The sequence below is a fragment of the Podarcis gaigeae genome (genome assembly GCF_964106915.1).
Source record: "Podarcis gaigeae genome assembly, chromosome: W".
Classification (NCBI taxonomy): Eukaryota; Metazoa; Chordata; class Lepidosauria; order Squamata; family Lacertidae; genus Podarcis; species Podarcis gaigeae.
The window spans coordinates 9,811,201-9,830,964 of NC_139695.1; the positions used below are offsets into that span (position 1 = coordinate 9,811,201).

Here is a 19,764-nt window from a genome sequence, read left to right on the forward strand (position 1 = left end):
TCCCTTAAAAAAAGGGAAATGTTGACAGCTATGCACTAGAGTGGTGCATGCCCTGGTTATCTCCCGCATGGACTACTGCAATGTTCTCTACATGGGACTACCTTTGACGATGACTCGGAAACTATAACTAATCCAGAATGTGGCTGCTAGACAGGTGACTGGGAGCAGCCATCGGGACCATATAACACCAGTCTTAAAGAATCTACATTGGCTCCCAGTACATTTCAAAGCACAATTGTTGATGCTGACCTTTAAAGCCCTAAACAGCTTTGGCCCTGTATACCTGAAGGAGTGTCTGCACTACCATCTTTCAGTCCAGACACTGAGATCAAGCACTGAGGGCCTTTTGGTGGTTCCCTCACTGTGAGAAGTGAAGTTACAGGGAACCAGGCAGAGAGCCTTCTCAACAGTGGTGCCCACCTTGTGGAATGCCCTCCTGTCAGATGTCGAGGAAATAAACAACTATTAGACTTTTAGAAGACATCTAAAGGCAGTCCTGCTTAGGGAAGTTTTTACTATTCTGTTGGGAGGCTCCTAGAGTGGCTGGGGCAACCCAGTCAGACGAGTGGCATCCAAATAAAAAATAATTATTATTATGTCAACCGTAGTTTATTTATTACTCTGTCAAGGAGGGCTTATTCCCAAACTGTTTTGTACCAATTGTCTACTATGCTAGAAAGCTCTTTCCAGTGTCTGGTTATGTTGCAACTCACTGCTTGTAATGAATGGCTTATTCATTCAAGACTGTTGTCTTGAAATATATGTAATAAAGCTTTGACTCTCAATTGTTGTTTAGTTGTAACTCTTTCTGAGCTTTCTTGGTGAGCAGCTAAGATTCTCTTCTTGCCACCACAATGCCGCAGCAGCGCGTGCTCCCCCAGAGCAAGGAAACCCTCCTTCAGTCTTACAATAAGAGGCTGAAAGATGACATCAAGTCTATCATGGATAACTTCACAGAAATAGTCAAAACTGCAAACGTATGAGATTATTTGTGGGTGGGTGGTGGGACCTCATGTCATGGGTATTCTTTCTTCCTTCCAAACTCCAAGTTTTTGCTCACCTAATTGGAACATAAAAATACTACCTCATTGTTGCTTTTAGTCAAAGCTGGGGGGAATCTGCAGCCACATTCTCACATTCAATTTAAAGCACTATGATATGACTTTAAACAGTCATAGCTTCCCCAAAAGAATTCTGGGAGCTTTAGTTTGTTAAGGGTGTCAAAAGTTGTTAGGTGATATTTAGTCCCCTCCCAGAGCTCCCTGTAAAGAGGGGTTGATTGTTGAACCACTCTGAGAATTGTTGCTCAGTGAGGTGAATAGGGGGTCTCCTAAAAGCTGTCAGTGCCCTTAAGAAACTACAGTTCCCAAAATCCTTTGGGGGAAGCCATGACTGTGTAAAGTGGTATAATACTGCTTCAAATTTATAGAAGGGAGGCCTAAATGAATAAATGTTCCTATAACAGGGATTGAATGAGAAACCTCCATTTTACTAGTTGGGGGTGTTCTATTGCTTCTTCTTTGGCGGAGCTGAGGAACCAGTGGCTCCTCCTGATGATTTTGGACTCCAAAAACTCCCATCAGCCCCAGCCAGCATGGTCAGCAGTCAGGGATGATGGGAGTTGTAGTCCAGCAGCATCTAAAGGGTCACATGTTCCCCATGCCTGCTTTTGCCTGAAGTGTTTGGAACCTCTGGCAGAGGGAATGCAATAAAATCTCATGGATGATAGTGAGAGGGCTGTTCTTCTCTGCAGAACAGTGGAAGAAAAATGTTGAACCCAGTGTAAAATCTTTGTTTATAACATTTGCTGTAGATTGAGGAAGAAACCCAAGTTTCTTGGGCAACCCAAGGCAAGCAGGACAACTACGAGATGCAAGTCAGAGCTGCAAATATTGTGAGTAAAAACCATCCAATTGGAGCATATGTTGGGTGGGTTCTAGGGTATGTTCAGATACCTGAGAGGCTGCCTTCTTCCCTACAGACCCTCTCAGGTGTTGAGAAGAGCAGAGGGGCTTTTTTGGTTGATCTGCCACCCTCAGACGTTCTGGGTGCTGATAGCTTAGGACAGCTCATTCCCTGGGGCAGCTCTTCGATTATGGAATTCCCCCACAGAAGAGTGTCTTCTCGTTTTTGTTGAGATGTGTGTGTTTTAGGATCCACCCAATTCCTTTGAATGTGATTTGTTTTAACTGTTCAGTATATAAAAAATGTTTTAATATCATCATCATCAAACCTTTTATTGGCATCACATACAAACATCCATAGCAAATCAATACAGAATTCCTGCCTTCCCAGTGACACAAAACATTTGTCAAATGAAAGAGGCAAAGCAGTCTAACATTACATCTCTAGGTCTCCAGGGAGATCAGACGTCTGCACTGTGTTTCGACGACAAAAAAACAGATAAAGATATTTAGCCACTAACTTGGTGAGCTCCTGATTATTCCCCAATAATAGAAAATGTATGACCTCCAACTCTGGTTTCCATTTGGGGATACAGAGTTGATCTAGAAACTGCTGGCGGAGATCAACATATAGTTTACATTTAAGAATCATATGTGTAAGAGTTTCCACCTGATGGTCTTCACATGGGCAAATTCTTTCTCCTTCCACCATTCCCGAGAACCTTCCCCATAGGAGGTTTGAAGGATTTGAATTAAACCTGGCCAGCGAAATGCCCTTCTTTCTTGAGGATTAAGCAAAAATTCAAGATAATTGTGGTTAATTTCATATGCCCAAGAAAGTTGAAAGTTAAGAGGGGAACATGTTTTCTCTGCTGCTGCTGTTAGTTCCTGGCATTCAATGTCCCGCAGTCTAGTTTTTTATTATAGCCTTGGCAGATGGTGGGGAAATCAATCGCAAAAATTCCACTTACAGCCCAAGTTGCTGTACCTTTATGTTAAACCGTTGTAGCCCTGAGGAAAGAAAGGGATCTAGCAAAACTTCACTAAGGAGAGGATATTTATCTGTTGTGAGGCAGATGTTCAACCAGCATGTAAGAAATCTCACCCAGGCTATGGTCTCTACCTTGTGTTGACCTCCCTCTAGACACAAGGCTGCATAGGGTACACAACGTGGGACTGTAAAAATCTTGAAGAGAAAAGCTGCCTGCACTCGTTCTACCAGCTGGGTAAACCCTGGCAGCCAGACTGGAATTCTGTAGAGCAATTGAACTATAACTTTGGCTTTGAAGACCTTGAGGGCAAAGGGGATATGCAAATTACCTCTTGTTATAAAGAAACACATTATGGCCTGCATAGACGTCTTACTGGCATTCACCACTGTTTCACGGTGCGAGGACCGTAGAAGCCTATGATGGAATGTGATTCCCAGATAGTTGAATTTGAATACCTGCTGGATGGGTTTTTCCACCAAATACCCAGCTATAGCTTTTGCGTGAATTCCTAAAAACCATTATTTTGCTTTTATCAAAGTTCATACACAATTTCATTCTGGACAGATAGTCAATACAGGAATTTAACAAACGTTTTACGCCAATTCTTGTCCATGAAAGCAAAATCATATAATCTGTGTATAGAAGGATGGGAATGCTTGATGCGTTGAGTTTTGGGCTGTGGACATCCACCTGTTTTAGTAAATAAACAAGGTCATTAAGAAAAAGATTAAAAAGAGAGGGAGCGAGTACACAGCCCTGCTTTACTCCTCTGTTTATAATGACAGGATCTGTCATTACATTCCCTGGTGTTGTTCTTATGTGACAGGTGTTCTTTCTGTAAAGCTTTTTGATCAAGTAAAGTAATTGTCAGGGAACTGCCATCGGAGCGCAGGGTGGTGGAGAGGCTCTCGGATGCTGGGAGACCCTCGGATGCTGAGGAGGGAACCAGCAGGGGGAGAGGGAGAATTTCTGCTGAAGAAGGAGGGGAGGAGGAGACAGTGATGGAGGTGAGGCACAGAGACGCTTCAAGCGAGACCAGTGGTGAGAGCTCGGGGCCTCCCCTTGGGACGCCCACTCTGCGCAGAAAGCTGTCGCGCAGAGAATCTAGGAGGAGACTTTCTGTCAAAGAACTTTTATGTTGGAAGAAATTCAGGAAACGCCCACTGACGGATTCTGCCAGTGATTAAGGCAGCCACGCACTCATGGCTGTCCGGCTAGAGAGAGTTTAAAACTAACCACAAAACTGGGAGCGTTTTAGCGCTTACGCACAAGCAACCCCTTATGCCATTACAGCAATCCGTCAGTCTTTGACGCTGTTTGTGCGAAGGAAGGGCATCATGAGCAACCCAACGGGAGTCGGAGGAGTGGGGGGAGCCGGAGGAGGACCAACTCTGGAGGAGAGAAACAGAGATTTGGAACACCAGCTGGCTCTGCTAACAGCGCGACTCGATGAAAGGCGAGCTCAGGATGCACAGGGGAAACCCACCCCCATTGCAAGGAAGGTACCGGGACTGGTGCATAAATTCGGGGGGGATCCAAAGGACTACCAAGCCTTTAAGACAGAGATGCAGTATGCTCTGAACCTGCAGTATGATGACTTTGCCGACGAGGGGGCGAGAGTAGCCTTTGTGATCGGACACCTGGAAGGAGGGGCTAGAGAATGGGTTAGACCCCGATGGCATCGGATAATGACGCCTTGAAAGACTTGAGGAAATTTTTTTTAGCTATGGACTTGATGTTTTCCAGCCAGATTGAGCAGGGCATTGTACGCAGGCAGTTGATGGCGTGCAAACAGGGGAATCAATCAGTCCGAGAGTACTGGGCGCGATTTGCTATGATCATACACAGACTGGGTTGGGATCTGGCTTCGGACCCGATACAGATGTTATTCGAAGAAGGCCTAGCCCCTGCAGTGAAAGATGAACTTTCCCACGCACCCCGCCTGCAGTTGATGGATCAGCTGACCAAGGCTGCGCTTGCGATTGGTGCGCGACAGGAAGCAAGGGCTCTAGAGAAGCGAGAAGGCAGAGGAGAGCGTTGGAATGATTTCCGCATTCCTGAGATACCAGAACAGTCTTCCCAGCCAGTGGAGCCAATGGAAATTGGAGGCGTGCGTGGGGCTTCAAATTCAAACGAAGGGCGGAAGAAGGAGGGGAAAGCTGCCAAAAAGTGTTTCCTCTGCCAACAGCCAGGACATTTTGCCAGGGTCTGCCCTCAAAGAAAGGCTTGGCAAGGAATGGTGGGGGCTGTTGGGAGTGAAGAGGAGGGGGTTAAAGAGCAGGTAAAAGCCAACGCCTGGCCGCCGCCGACAGGGCACAGCAGCCAGGCCAAGGACCAGTGAACGTGCCCAAGCCTGAACCCCCCCGAGCAGCCATCGCCATAGGGGTGGTGCTAGAGCTACCCAACGGACATCCACTCACGATAAAAGCGCTGTTAGACTCAGGCAGCTCTTGCAATTTCATGAGTAAGGAATTCGCGTCAGAGCATCAGATACAGACTCTGCCCCTAAGTAATCCTTTGCAAGTCACCACGATTGATGGGAGGGAACTTCTGGGGGGAGAAGTAACCCAACAGACTGTCCCCATGAGAATGAGGGTGGCCAGGCACACGGAGGTCATTGCCTTTCACGTAGCCACCCTGGCGGGACCACCCATCATATTGGGAATGAGCTGGCTGACGCTACATGATCCGTTAGTGGGATGGCACCAGCGGACGGTCTCTTTCGGGTCAGCCCACGGGGGGGGGGGGGGACCCAGGGATGGCAATGGCCAGTTTGGCAGGACTGGCGGTGGGGGGAAAAGGAGAAATACCACCGCAATACGCCGACCTGTGTGACGTCTTCAGTGAAAAGGAAGCAGATAGACTACCCCCTCATAGACCCTTTGACTGTCAAATCAACCTACTCCCGGGAGCTCAGCTGCCAGTGGGCAAACTGTATGCCATGTCGGACAGGGAGATGCAGGAGTTAAGGGAATTTATAGACAAGAACCTAAAGAGAGGTTTCATAAGGGAGTCGAGAACGGTGGGAGGCAGTCCAGTGTTTTTTGTAGACAAAAAAGACACTAATAAGCCCAGGCTTGTAGTGGACTTTCGGGCCGTCAATTCGGTGTCAGAACCAGTAGCCTTCCCCATGCCCAGGGTTGACGACATTTTGACCAGGGTTAGGAAGGGAAAGATTTTTACCAAGCTGGACCTAAGGGGGGCGTACAACCTGATCAGAATGAGGGAGGGGGATGAATGGAAAACCACCATGTTTACCCCCCTGGGGGCCTTCGAGTACCTCGTTATGCCTTTTGGATTACAAGGGGGTTCAGCATGCTTTCAATCTTTCATGCATCACGTTCTAGGACCCTTGCTATACAAGAACTGTGTAGCCTTCTTAGATGACGTGTTGATCTACTCAGAGGACGAGGAGCAGCATGTCAGAGATGTCCGGGAAGTGCTAAGCAGGTTACAGGCGAACCAGCTATGGGTCAAACTGGAGAAGTGCCAGTTCCATACAAGAGAGGTGGAATTCCTGGGGTACCGGTTGTCCGACAAGGGATTATCCATGGATCCAGGCAAGGCACAAGCGGTACTGGAATGGAAGACACCTAAGACCAGGAAGGACGTGCAGAGATTCCTGGGGTTTGGAAATTTCTATCGGAAGTTCATCAAAAACTTTGCCCACTTAACTGCACCCATCACCGATTGCCTCAGTAGCAAGAAGAAGTTTGTATGGACGGAAGAGGCGCAGCAATCTTTTGACCAACTAAAGAAGGCGTTCGCTTCGGAAGAACAGCTCTTGCACATGGATCTGCAGAAACCAATGAGGGTGGAGACGATGCATCAGACCGAGCGGTAGGGGCAGTACTGCTCCAGCCGGGAAGAGATCTGTCCGACTGGAGACCGTGTGCTTTCTTCTCCAGGAAGTTGAACAAGTCGGAACGGAACTACACAGTGTACGACAGGGAACTGCTGGCCATTTATGAAGCATTTCGACGCTGGAGACATCTACTAATAGGGGCACAACACAAGATCCAGGTGTGCACAGACCATAAGAACCTGGAATACTGGAGGACGGCAAGGGTACTCAACCAGAGACAAGTGCGATGGGCACGGGAGTTTTCCAAGTTCCATTTTGAAATTCGCTACGTACCGGGGGAAGAAAACGTAAGGGCGGACGCTCTCTCCCGGAAGCCAGAATATATGGAGGGAGAGGGAGCGCCGAAAGAAAGACATGTGATACCCAAGGACCACTGGGTGTGTGGGGCAGTATTGGTTGGGCAACGAGAACTAGCAGAGGGGACCGAGGGCGACGAGTACGCCCAAAACAAGCTCAGAGAGCTCCGGGGAACAGGGGAAAACCCGGGGGGTTTTGAGGGGAAAAATGGGGCGCTGTACTACAGGGGGGCGTTGTATATACCAGAGGGGCCATTGAGGAGTAGAGTACTCAAACAATTACACAACAGACCCACGGCAGGACATTTTGGTCAACACAAAACCATGTTGCTAGTCACCAGGCAGTTCTGGTGGCCAAAGGTGAGGGAAGATGTACGGGAATATGTCAGGGGGTGCGACCGCTGCCAGCGAGCCAAAGGGGAGAGGGCAGCACCAGCGGGGTTGCTGGAACCATTACCCACACCAGAAAGGCCATGGGAGGCAGTGTCCATAGATTTTATGACAGATTTGCCCAAATCTAGGGGGAAAACGGCGGTCATGGTGGTAGTCGACTTGTTAACTAAGATGTGTCATTTTATAGCTTGCTCACATGCGGTGACGGCAGAGGAAACCGCCAGGCTGTTTGTAGAACACATTTTTAGGTTGCATGGTGCCCCCTTGAGGGTGGTCTCTGATAGAGGAAAACAATTCACGTCCAGGTTCTGGAGGAAGCTCATGAGCCTACTGCACGTGGAGGTCAATTTCTCGACGGCCAGAAACCCAGAAACCAACGGGCAAGCGGAAAGGGCAAACAGTATTTTGCAACAATACTTGAGGTGTTATGTCAATGAGAGGGAGAGTGACTGGGTGGAGAAATTAGCCCTGGCCGAATTTGCCTACAATAACGCCGAGCATGTGTCCACGGGCATGAGTCCATTTATGGCCAATTATGGTTGTCACCCTAGGGCCTTTCCAGGGGGAGGGGAGGAAAGATGGAGTGTACCGGTGGCAGAACATTTTGTAGAAGAAATGGAAGCAATACACCCACAGCTGAAGTTGAATTTAGAGAGGGCCAAGGAAGCGTACAAAAGGCAGGCAGATAGGAGCAGGAGGGAAGGAGAGACCATAAGGGTTGGGGACCGGGTGTGGTTCTCAACACAAGGGTTATCGTTCAAGGGAGGTTGCAAGAAATTGAGACCGTGATGACTGGGCCCCTTCGAGGTTACACAACAGGTGAATCTGGTGGCCTTTAGGCTCAACCTGCCAGACAACATGAAACGACATCCAGTATTTCATAGATCCTTACTATCACCATACAGGGAAGGGCGGGAATTCCAGGGACTGGAGGGAGAGGTTCCCGCGGCACCACCAGTAGAAGAGAGGGAGCACAGCAGTCATGTAGCAGAAATACTCGATTCAAGGTGGAAGGGTAAACAGGTGGAGTACCTAGTGGCGTGGGAAGGGGAACCGGAGTCAGAAAATGCATGGGTACCAGCGGAAACCATCAAGGATGAGTTTCTCTTGGGGGAGTTTCACCGTAGGTTCCCAAGGAAGCCCAAACCCTTAGCTAGGTTCTGGGAGGAGCAATTTGGCACCACAGACGATGAAGAGGAGTTTGAGGGATTTCCGGACTCTGGGCAGGAAGAGGAAGAAGAATCTGAAGAGGGGGAATCAGATTGGGAAGATTTTTCAGGAAGACGGGATAGTAGTACGTGGAGAGCAGTTTTTGAGTCATCAGAAGATGGGGGAGATTCTTTCCGGGGGTTCTCAGCCTCACCGCCCAAAGAAAACGGGAGGACAGGGGGTGAGGGGGGTCCTGGAGGGGAGGTGGATGTCAGGGAACTGCCATCGGAGCGCAGGGTGGTGGAGAGGCTCTCGGATGCTGGGAGACCCTCGGATGCTGAGGAGGGAACCAGCAGGGGGAGAGGGAGAATTTCCGCTGAAGAAGAAGGGGAGGAGGAGACAGTGTTGGAGGTGAGGCACAGAGACGCTTCAAGCGAGACCAGTGGTGAGAGCTCGGGGCCTCCCCTTGGGATGCCCACTCTGCGCAGAAAGCTGTCGCGCAGAGAATCTAGGAGGAGACTTTCTGTCAAAGAACTTTTATGTTGAAAGAAATTCAGGAAACGCCCACTGACGGATTCTGCCAGTGATTAAGGCAGCCACGCACTCATGGCTGTCCGGCTAGAGAGAGTTTAAAACTAACCACAAAACTGGGAGCGTTTTAGCGCTTACGCACAAGCAACCCCTTATGCCATTACAGTAATCTAGGTTCTAGGCCCATTGTCTTCAATTTGGACCATAACAGCCCCCTGTCGACAGTGTCAAAAGCAGCCTTGATATCAAGGAAGGCCACATAAAGACATTCTTTATGAAGCCGTGTGTACTTAGTGGCTAAATGAGATAACACCAAACAGTTGTGTAAAGTACCGTATTTTTCGCACCATAGGGCGCACCGGACCATAGGGCGCACCCAGTTTTTTTGGGGGGAAATAAAGGGGGGAAAAAATTTTCCCCAGGCGCGGGGCTGGGGCGGGGGAAGCTCGAGCTTCCCCCAACCCCAGCCCCCAAACAGGCAGCTCTCTGCAAGCCGAGGGAGCGCTCCCGCTGCTTGCGGAGAGGTCCGCGAAGCCTGGGCGCGCTGATCTCAGCGCGCGCAGGCTTCGGCATGCTGGCAACTCTCCGCAAGCAGCGGGAGTGCTCTCGCTCTCTCCCCTTCATTTTTGGAGGGGAAAAAGTGCGTCCTATGGTGCGAAAAATACGGTAGATTTCCCTGGCCTGAACCCTGCCTGCTCTGGACCTATGATGTTATTCTCATCAAGTCAAGTAGTTAGTTTATTTAACAGATGTTTAGCATACAATTTCCCGATGTTTGACAGTAGACCTATTGGCCGATAATTGGATGGCAGCTTTTTGTCACCCTTTTTAAAGATTGGGATAATTATAGATTGCTGCCATGAGTTAGGTATGATACCCGATCTATCTATCATAGTGAATAGTTCCTCTAGTATCGGAGCCCACCACTCTGGCTTGGCTTTGAACATTTCAGATGGAACAGCATCAGGGCCGGCAGCCTTTCCTGCTTTCATCTGGTCAATTAAAGTTATAACTTTGATGATGGAGACAGGGGGCCACTCATCTTCGAAAGTAAAAGTGGTATGGTCTTGACTATCAGGTGGAATATAGTCATTGAAGAAAACCGCCTTAAAATGCTCTACCCATGACAAAGATGGAATCAATGTCAGTGAATCATCCTGTGTCTGTGGGGAGTCTGCTACAGCCTTCCAAAATTTCTTATGATCTTTCGTTAGGATGGCTGAGAGTAGCGTATCCCAACATGCCTGATTATATCTTATCCGGCTGAGCTGGATAGTTTCCCTAAGTTGTTGAGATCTGGAGAAGTAAATGTCAGGCAACTGAGAGCTGCCCGTCTCTCTGAACTCTCTGTAGAGTCTCCTAACCTCAGTTTTAATTGCTATGGTTTCTTTGTCAGTCCAATCGCCAATCCCCCTCTTCTTAGGTGACCTGTGTGAGTGTAAATGGGACAGTTCAATTGTTAAAAGTGTCAATATATTCCTCAAACTGAGAGATTCCAACAACAGGGGAAAGTTCACCTTTCTCTACCGAAAACAAATGAATCACACAGTCAGAATTCACAAAGCTTTGGAAAAGAGATAGTGTATGCTCATTAACTCGTATCCTTACGTGCTGGAGACTCGGTTCCTGGGGGGATGGATTAATTAACTGTTCTGACTTCCTCAATGGAAAGACAAGTTTGCAATGTAGAGGGAGATGGCCACTGAGCATAGGATCACCTATGTAGAACTCAGCCACATAGGGCATGAAATTAGTGGGTATCAGAATATAGTCCACCACACTATTTCCCTGTGGGGAGATATAGGTAAAATTCCCAGAGCCTTCCCAATCAGTTAGCCCATGAGCCACGTCAGGGTCCTGGTGGAGGTCAGCTTGGTGAGTCGCAGACTAGCCAGATTAATTACTGGATCCCAGGATATACATTCCCAGAAAAAGAAGTCTGGAAGAACAGTGGTATCCAAGATCTCCCATGCTTTTGTATACACTTCCCACCCTTGGCCTAGGCAGGCATTAAAGTCTCCAGCCAAGATAATATGTAGGTCAGGGCAAATGAAGTCCAGATTCTCGAGCACATGTGCAATAAATTTCCATTGTAGGTTCTTGGCTGTGACAGTAGGAGTGGGAGGGATATACACATTGATCAATAACATTTCCTGTCACACTAGCTCTATCTTTGTTACTAGTAATTTACAGCTAGCATTTGTCGACAGGATGTTTACTTTTTATATGGGGAGCCACCAGGGTTTGTTACGATAATGAAGCAATGCTGCTGCAAAGTCCTAGCTTGAAAAGTAAACATGATGGGAATGTTGGGACTGCTGTGGGAACAGAGGGGCAGTCATTTCACAGTGCAAAGCACCGGAATTACCTCAGAGTGTAATATGAGCTGTACAGGATGTACAGGAAGTGTTAGTCACAACACTGCTGGAGTTTGGAGAGAGCAGTCATTTATTATTTTTTTTGTAATGCTGCAAAGACAGAAATAAAAGCATGTAAATACGTTTCTGTCTATCTCTTTCCCCTGCCAGGGGAAGAGGGGGTGTGTTCTTCTCACGTTTGAGAAGAATCGCCGATCGAGACCTTGCCTGCGCTTGCTGGGGAATGCAGCCAGGGAGGTCAACAGGGAATCAAGCCGGGTGCCTGGGACTGCTGCCAGCTTCTCCTGAGAAGGGCTTGAATTTCCCGACAGGGTTAACAATCCACCCGAAGGCCTACCTTTCTTGTGGCTTTTGGTTGCCGGAATTGAAAAGGCATTAAAACCTGCAAGTTCAATGTGATGTAATGACCTGGTCTCTTGTAAACAAACTATATCATGTGCCCTTATTAACTTTGCAAAGTCAAGGAGACACAGCTTAGAAAACCACCCTGCCACATTCCACAATAACAGCTTCAAAGAGGAATGTTGCACCAGGTTCCCAGCCATGGCATAAAGTCAATCTAGGTGCATGTCGGAAGGTTGGCTATCACTTGGAGCCCCAGACTGTTCCTGATGTTTTTCCTTCACTAGCTCTGGGGTGTCAGTTGTTAGTCTGTTGACCCTGGTGTCATTACTTCTTGGACTTGCAACTGTCATCTCCTTGATCGTACTCGAGTTGGCGATTTGAGGGGTGAGTTCACTAGAACTTGGAGCAATGTTAGAATTCTACTCCCCTGTAGTTTTTCCTGGAGACAGTGTTATCTGATTTGCTGAGATCATTGGGGGGGGGGGGCTTCGTCGAAGACAATTAGATCTATCTCTGACTTTGTCACGTTACCCTTGGAAGGAGCGTCATTTGTCGTTGGCTGAATAGATTCCAGCTGGGGTAAAGAATGGTGAAATTCAGGATCTGCCAGAGGTCTGATGGATTGTTCTATCTTTGACTTCTCTAGATTGGGCTGGCGTTCTTTATGTGTTTGGCCTATTTGCTCTGAGGTTTTCCTCTCCAAGGGAGTATTACGGTTGGGTTCACCGCATGTATCCATCTTTGACGGCCCTTCCAAATGAATTGCAGACCTATGACAAAAGCCCTTTGGCAGAGAGGGTGTTGGTTTCTTGGGGTTGGTCCGGCTATACGGCAAATTTGGCAGTAGTTGTTTTCGTTCTGTGTCTTTTAAAACGTGCCTCAAATCAATATTATAGTCCTGTAAGAGGGCCCTATATTTCAGGAGCTTTTTAGGAGTCGCCGAGTCGGAAAATGTCAGCATGAGTCTAGTGTGCTGGGGGGTCCGTGCAAAGCAAGTTTATCATGATCAAATTGTCGCACTGGATGTTTAGTAAAAGCTTAAAGTTTCTCTTCACGCTGTCAATTGATTTCCAGTAAGGCAGCTTACCGTTGAAAGGATATATATCGAGAGCTACTTCCGTGCATTGTAGGATTAGGTCCCTACTTTCACTATTGTTATTTTTACTATTTGTACTCACTCAGTTATCAAGTCCAGACCAGTTACACCCCTGTACACGATGGTCATGGGGGAGGGCAACACTGTGGCCAGCCTCTTTAGAATTGAGGGAGCTATTTCTGGTCGCCAGACGCACCAACTTAGTCAAAAGAGACGTTACCTTTTCTAATTTGCTGTTAATTTCCTCCACTGTTCTTGCAGTCAGTGGTCTGTGAGTATTTCTGCATAGAGCGGTGCCCCCTCTGATAGTAGTTCATGGGATAGTTCTGTTGGGATACTGCCAGGGAGACTAAGGCCATCATGACTCCAGGTCGCCTCCGGACGATCCATCGATCTCCCGTAGATACAGTATCGGTCAATTAGCGACACGAGCCTCAGAAATAACTTGCCACATTCCAGGGCTTGTGCACGCTCTATCAGCAGAGTTCGCACAACAAAAGATGCACTCAGGAGAGCATTATTTACAACTTTATTCAGCGTTGGTCAGAACAAAGAAAACATGACTGCCTGCTTCGATGTCCAGGCGCGGAGAGAGAAAAAAACAACAGCTATAGACAAAACAGAAACTTCCTATGAACAGGAAATACGCAGGCTGTGACACAACAACCTGCTCCCTTCTTAAGGTGGAACGGAAATATCCTAACAAGTTCATGAGCGTTCGTCTCAGCATTCTCCCCTAGGTGATCTCCACCCATTAAAACGCCCCCACCTACCTGGGAATGTGCTCTGTTGGATGTGGTAGGTTCTGAATTCTGTGCTCTTATGAAATCACCCAGTTTACACTGCTTGCACTCCAGCTGTGGGTTCACTTGTGGAGATGAGACCGGTCACTTCTTTTTCCTACCTAGTCATTTTCCTGGAGATGCAGCCGCTACTACATTTTTCGCTCTATAAGACGCACCAGACCATAAGACGCACCTAGTTTTTGGAGGAGGAAAACAAGAAAAAAAGTATTCTGAATCTCAGAAGCCAGAACAGCAAGAGGGATCGCTGCACAGTGAAAGCAGCAATCCCTCTTGCTGTTCTGGCTTCTGGGATAGCTGTGCAACCTGCATTCGCTCCATAAGACGCACACACATTTTCCCCTACTTTTTAGGAGGGGAAAAATGAGTCTTATAGAGCAAAAAATGTGGTAATTTCTGCTGTAAATTGAAAAGCTTGGCGTCCTCCCAAAATAGAGCAATTAATCTCCACTTCTGCTGATAAGTAGTTGGTAGACTGAGTCGAGCTGTAGCTAACTAAGGCTTTCTCCAAGACTTTCTCTAAGACTTTTAACTTGAGCTTTTAACTCAAGCTTTGTGAATATATTAGTTAAGGAAAAGCTGCCAAATGTTGAAGATAAAATACTGAGGCTGATAAAAGCTGAATAAAAACTGATAAAACTAATAAAAACTTAACAAAAACCACACAACTGAATGTTTTAATATGCCCCGGGACCTGCTGGTGAAGGGTGGGCAATAAATTGTAGTTGTTGTTATACATTCAGGGTAATTTGGGGCTGTATGTCAAGATTGGATTACTGAAATTGTGCTGTATATGGGCTTCCCTTGTGCTCATTCCAGAAGCTGCAGCATGATTGCTGACAGGAGCAAGACCTTGTCAGCATATAACACCCAAGCTAAGAAACCTGCAAGGGTTGTTCATTTGCTACTGGGCCATGTTCATGGTGTTAGTATATATAACCTTTAACAGCTTGGGACCAGTTTACCTGCAAGATAGTCTTACCAAATATATGCCCAGTGGACTGTTCTGATCTGTCGAACAGGCACTGTTACAAATGCCCTGTAATACTTGTTCTGCACTTGTAAGAAGTTAATATTTTAGGGTGGCAGCACTGATGCTTTGGAACTCCCTGTCCATTGACATCAGGCAGGTGCCCTCACTGTACTCCAAGGTAACTGCCAAAAACATTTTTGTTTAGGTAAGCCTGTCCAGACATGTAGAAGGCAGACACATCTTAATTTGGTTTTCAGCTTGTCATTGACTTTAATTATTCATTGAATGTTTTAAATCAGGGGTCAGCAACCTTTTTCAGCCATGAACTGGTCCACCGTCCCTCAGGCCATGTGGTGGGCCGGACTATATTTTTTTGGGGGGGGGGGATGAACAAATTCCTATGCCCCACAAATAACCCAGAGATACATTTTAAATAAAAGCACACATTCTACTCATGTAAAAACATGCTGATTCCCGAACCGTCCGCGGACCAGATTTAGAAGGCGATGTAAGGAGAACCTGAGCTTACAGGGTTAAACAGCTCAGAGTGTACGCCCTGCCTACAAGTTGGGAGGGGGGAGATTCTGCGTCATTTCCGAGAGTCTCCAGCCTTTGTTCTTTTTTCCTCTACTTTCGCTTTTGAGGAGAGTGGACGTGTTTTCACGATGCTGTTCGACAATGGATAGTCTGCTGTAAATAAAAACTGCTTTTAGCTGCTAAGATCCTGAGTGGACTTTATTTAAGCACACTGAAGAAAGCACTTGAGTTTGCAGCTTTCTCTGACTGCTGCTTATCTCTGCGTTTGCTCAGAGCCTTTGGAATGTGGCCTTTGAAGTCCGGAGGCCTGCGTCGAATCGGAAAATAGCTGAGGAGGCGAGAGAGAAAGTAGAGGCTGTGCAACAGGAAATAAAGCCGATGCGTAAACAAGTTGGGGAACATCAGGATTTTCTGTCTATGATACAATTGAGAAATAAGGAGAACAACCTGAGGATCAGGTCAGTCCCAGAACTTGAAAAAGAGAATTTAAGTGAGTATCTTACACAGGAATTTTAAAAAATTTGGCCTTTGGAAAAGGATAAGGACTTTAAGATAGTAAGTGCGTTCAGACTTGGTAAGGGAGGAAGGAAAATCAGGTCGAGAGACTGTTTGATCTCCCTCAGAACGAAGGGAGAGAGAGATAAGATATTGAGCGCGCACTTCCAGAAAACTTTAGAGATTCAAGATTCAAGAGTGGAAATTTACAAGGACATCCCCAAGCATTTGCTTGAACTTAGAGCTAACTACGGAGACTGAGTGGCATTATTGAGAAGTAATAAAGTTGTCTTCAGATGGGAATTCCCCCAGGGGGTATCTTTCTCATATAAAGGGGGAAAAGTCAAAATAAGATCGGTTGAAGACAAGGAAAAATTATTGAGTGATCACGGAGGAGACCTTCAAAAAGAGGTGGAGGAAGAATTGAGAGCCTTAAGATCTGGAGTACTAGGCTCAATATTACCACCTTTGGGATCTGATCAGCCAGGGAAAGTGATACCACCGTCAAAGGAGGAAGAGCTTCTGGGAGCAGTAGGAGGGAAATAGAAGCACAGCATCATGTCTCTGCAACTATTAAGTTGGAATATTTGCTGCCTGAATTCCCCGGAGAAGAGGAGGAAGGTTTTTCATCTATTAAAAAAGGAACAATTGGACTTAATCTGTTTACAGGAAACACATGTGATTAGGCTTCACAGGAAAATTTTGATCAATAAAAGATTGGGCCAGGAGTTTATAGCATCGGATAAGGTTAAAAAGAGAGGAGTGGTCATTTACGCAAAAGAAAGCCTATCACCTAAATTTATTTTTAAAGACGAACAAGGAAGGATTCTGGCAATTGAAATTCAAATTCAAGGAGAATTTTTTTTTATTTTAGGTATTTATGCACCAAATGAGGGGAAATCGGAGTTCTATAAGAAGTTGCACGAGATGATGCTGGACTATATGGACTATAATAACATCATCATGATGGGAAATATGAATGGAGTGGTATCCACGAATATGGACAAGGCACAGAAACAGACTGCAACAAAAGAGGGCAGATTACCAAAAGCTTTTTTTGAATTGACTGACAATATGGATTTAATTGACATATGGAGAACTAAAAACCCCCTGGAAAGAGAAGGAACATTCTTTTCTGAAGCCAAATTGACATGGACTAGAATTGACCAGATATGGATAACTAGAGCACTGGCACCTAAGATAAAGAAGGTGGAAATCTGCCCAAGAACTTGCTCCGACCATAATGCTGTAAAGATGGAAATGAAACTGACTGGCTCCTTCAGATGGAAGATGAATGACACCTTACTGCGAGATCAAGAGATTATCAAGAAGGCCCAAAAGACATTGAGAGACTATTTTGAAACTAATTTGAGAACTATGGTGGAAAAAAGAGTAATCTGGGACGCAAGTAAAGTGGTCATGCGAGGGTTTCTAATCCAACAGAATGCTATAAAAAAGAGGACTCAAAATGAGAAAAAGGATAAAATTTTGGAAAAAAAATAAAAGAAGGGGAGAGGAAATTAAGGTTGAAACCCAATTCAAAGGAGATTCTGAGAGAAATTAAACTTTACCAAGTACAATATATGAAACTGATAAATCAAGAAGTAGAATGGAAAATAAAGCAGATGAGGCAAAAGACATTTGAATCAGCTAACAAATGTGGGAAGCTGCTAGCTTGGCAGTTGAAAAAAAGACAAAAGTTAAACACTATTACAAACCTTGAGATAGAAGGGAAAAACATCCAGAATCCTGTGGAGATTAGAAGGTGCTTCCAGAGATACTTTAAACAATTGTACACACCAGGGCCTCAGAAAGAGACTGATATAGACCAATTTTTGAGATTTAATGGATTACAAAAAGTATCTCAAGAAAAAAGGACAATGTTGAATCACGCAATTACAGAACAGGAGATTGAAGGTGCCATTCAGAATATGCAGCTGGGCAAATCTCCAGGGCCAGAGGGGTTAACCTCCAAGTATTATGAAGTTTTGAAAGACTACTTAATTCAACCATTAAAGGAGGTTTGTAACGAAATTATGGAAGGGAAGAGGGTGCCGGAGTCGTGGAAAGAAGCTTTTATTACGCTTATACCTAAACTAGAGTTTGAAAAGACACAACTCAAGAACTACTGTCCCATCTCCCTGTTAAATGTGGATTATAAAATTTTTGCTGACATTTTAGCTAACAGATTAAAAAAAGTATTAGTAGAAGAGATTCACAAGGATCAGGCAGGCTTTCTCCCAGGCAGACACTTGTCTGATAATACAAGGAACATAATTGATATTTTGGAGATGTTACAAGTGAATATTAACACAAAAGCTGTTTTAATCTTTATTGATGCGGAGAAGGCCTTTGACAATATTTCTTGGAATTTCATGAAGAAAAACCTTAAGGGAATGGGGGTGGGACAAGGGTTTGAAAATGGTATAAGTGCAATTTATTCAGAACAAAAAGCTAAACTGATAGTTAATAATGTGGTGACTGAAGAATTTAAGATAGACAAAGGAACATGACAAGGTTGCCCTATCTCTCCATTGTTATTTATTTCAGTCCTGGAGGTGCTGTTGAATATGATTAGAAGGGACAGTCAGATTAAAGGAATCCAGGTCGGAGCCAAACAATACAAACTGAAAGCTTTTGCAGATGACCTAGTTTTGACATTACAGGAGCCAGAATCTAGTACGAAAAAAGTATTAGAACTGATTCAAGAATTTGGTCATGTGGCAGGTTTTAAATTGAACAAGTCAAAAACTAAAGTTTTAGAGAAAAACTTAACACAGACTGAAAAAGAAAGGTTTCAGAATGAGATTGGTTTGACCTTAGTTAAGAAAGTGAAATATTTGGGGATCAATATGACAGCTAAAAATTCGAATTTATTTCAAGACAATTATGAGAAATGTTGGTTAGAAGTTAAAAAAGATTTAGAAATATGGTCTAAATTGAAGCTTTCCTTGTTGCGGAGAATTGCAGTTATAAAAATGAATGTATTGCCAAAAATGTTATTTTTGTTCCAAACCTTACAGATTGTGGACAGGATGGATTGTTTCAAGAAGTGGCAGAAGGATATTTCTAGATTTGTCTGGCAGGGCAAAAAGCCCAGAATAAAATTTAAAATATTAACAGATGCGAAAGAAAGAGGGGGGTTTGCCCTGCCGGACTTTAAACTCTACTACGAATCAGCAGCATTTTGCTGGTTGAGAGATTGGCTGCTTCTTGAGAACACTGACATTTTGGACTTAGAAGGTTTTAACAATGCTTTTGGTTGGCATGCATATTTGTGGTACGACAAGGTTAAAGCGTGTTGGTTTCTGCTCTCTTTCACTGTGCAGCGAAGTGCTTGTCACGAGACAGGTGTTTACATTCCACAGTCAGTTGCTGTTGGGTTTTCCCACGGGAAAGGGAGACTGGATGTGACGTACACTGGTTTCCTGTTTTTCACTGTTCTTTGCAGTTCGGTGTTCTCTCCGTGCTTTAGAGGAGAGAGGATGCTTTCTCTGCTCTGGCAGAGGCAAGATGTTTTTCTGTAACCTACCAGCTTTGAAGTGTAAATAAAGCAATATAGAGTATGTGCACGTACTCCTCATCATTCCGCTGTGCACGGGACACTGCAATATCAACATAAATGGTTATGGGGCCCAGAAAAACGCCCAGAAGTCGAATCGGAGTGCCGGCAAAAGGATCGGAATGCAGAGGGACGGATCGGACGGTATCTGCTCTGAGCGTCAAGATGATTGATGAGGTATGTGCTACTGCTCCGGGCAGCCTGCCAGCTTCTAATTAATGGCTTTATGGCTGGACTTTGAACTTTTATGGCCGTTTTGCCGGGCACAGGCAAAGGCTCAAAGGAACAAGCTCCTATGCTGGGGAAATCGAAAGTAACTTTTAAAAGTGCTTTTGGAATAAAGCAGCTGCAGAAAACAGTGACGCAGCTTGATTTAAGGCAGCAGAGAGAAAGCACTTTTGAACTTGCCTTTGGAATGAGGTTTGAAGCAGCTGCAGTTAAGCAG

At 45.6% G+C, this 19,764-nt stretch overlaps 1 protein-coding gene across 1 annotated transcript in view; it reads left to right on the top strand.

Annotated features, from left to right (window-relative positions):
* Positions 1-529: 529 nt before the first annotated feature.
* LOC310835976 (mediator of RNA polymerase II transcription subunit 22-like) overlaps positions 530-19,764 on the top strand; it is a gene marked incomplete at its 3' end in the record, with an annotated part of 36,751 nt that continues 17,516 nt past the window's right edge. The window contains exons 1-2 of the mRNA XM_083720947.1: positions 530-977; positions 1,814-1,894. Coding sequence (XP_083577073.1) covers positions 855-977; positions 1,814-1,894 — 204 coding nt within the window. The 5' untranslated portion in view covers positions 530-854. The remainder of the gene's footprint in view (positions 978-1,813; positions 1,895-19,764) is intronic.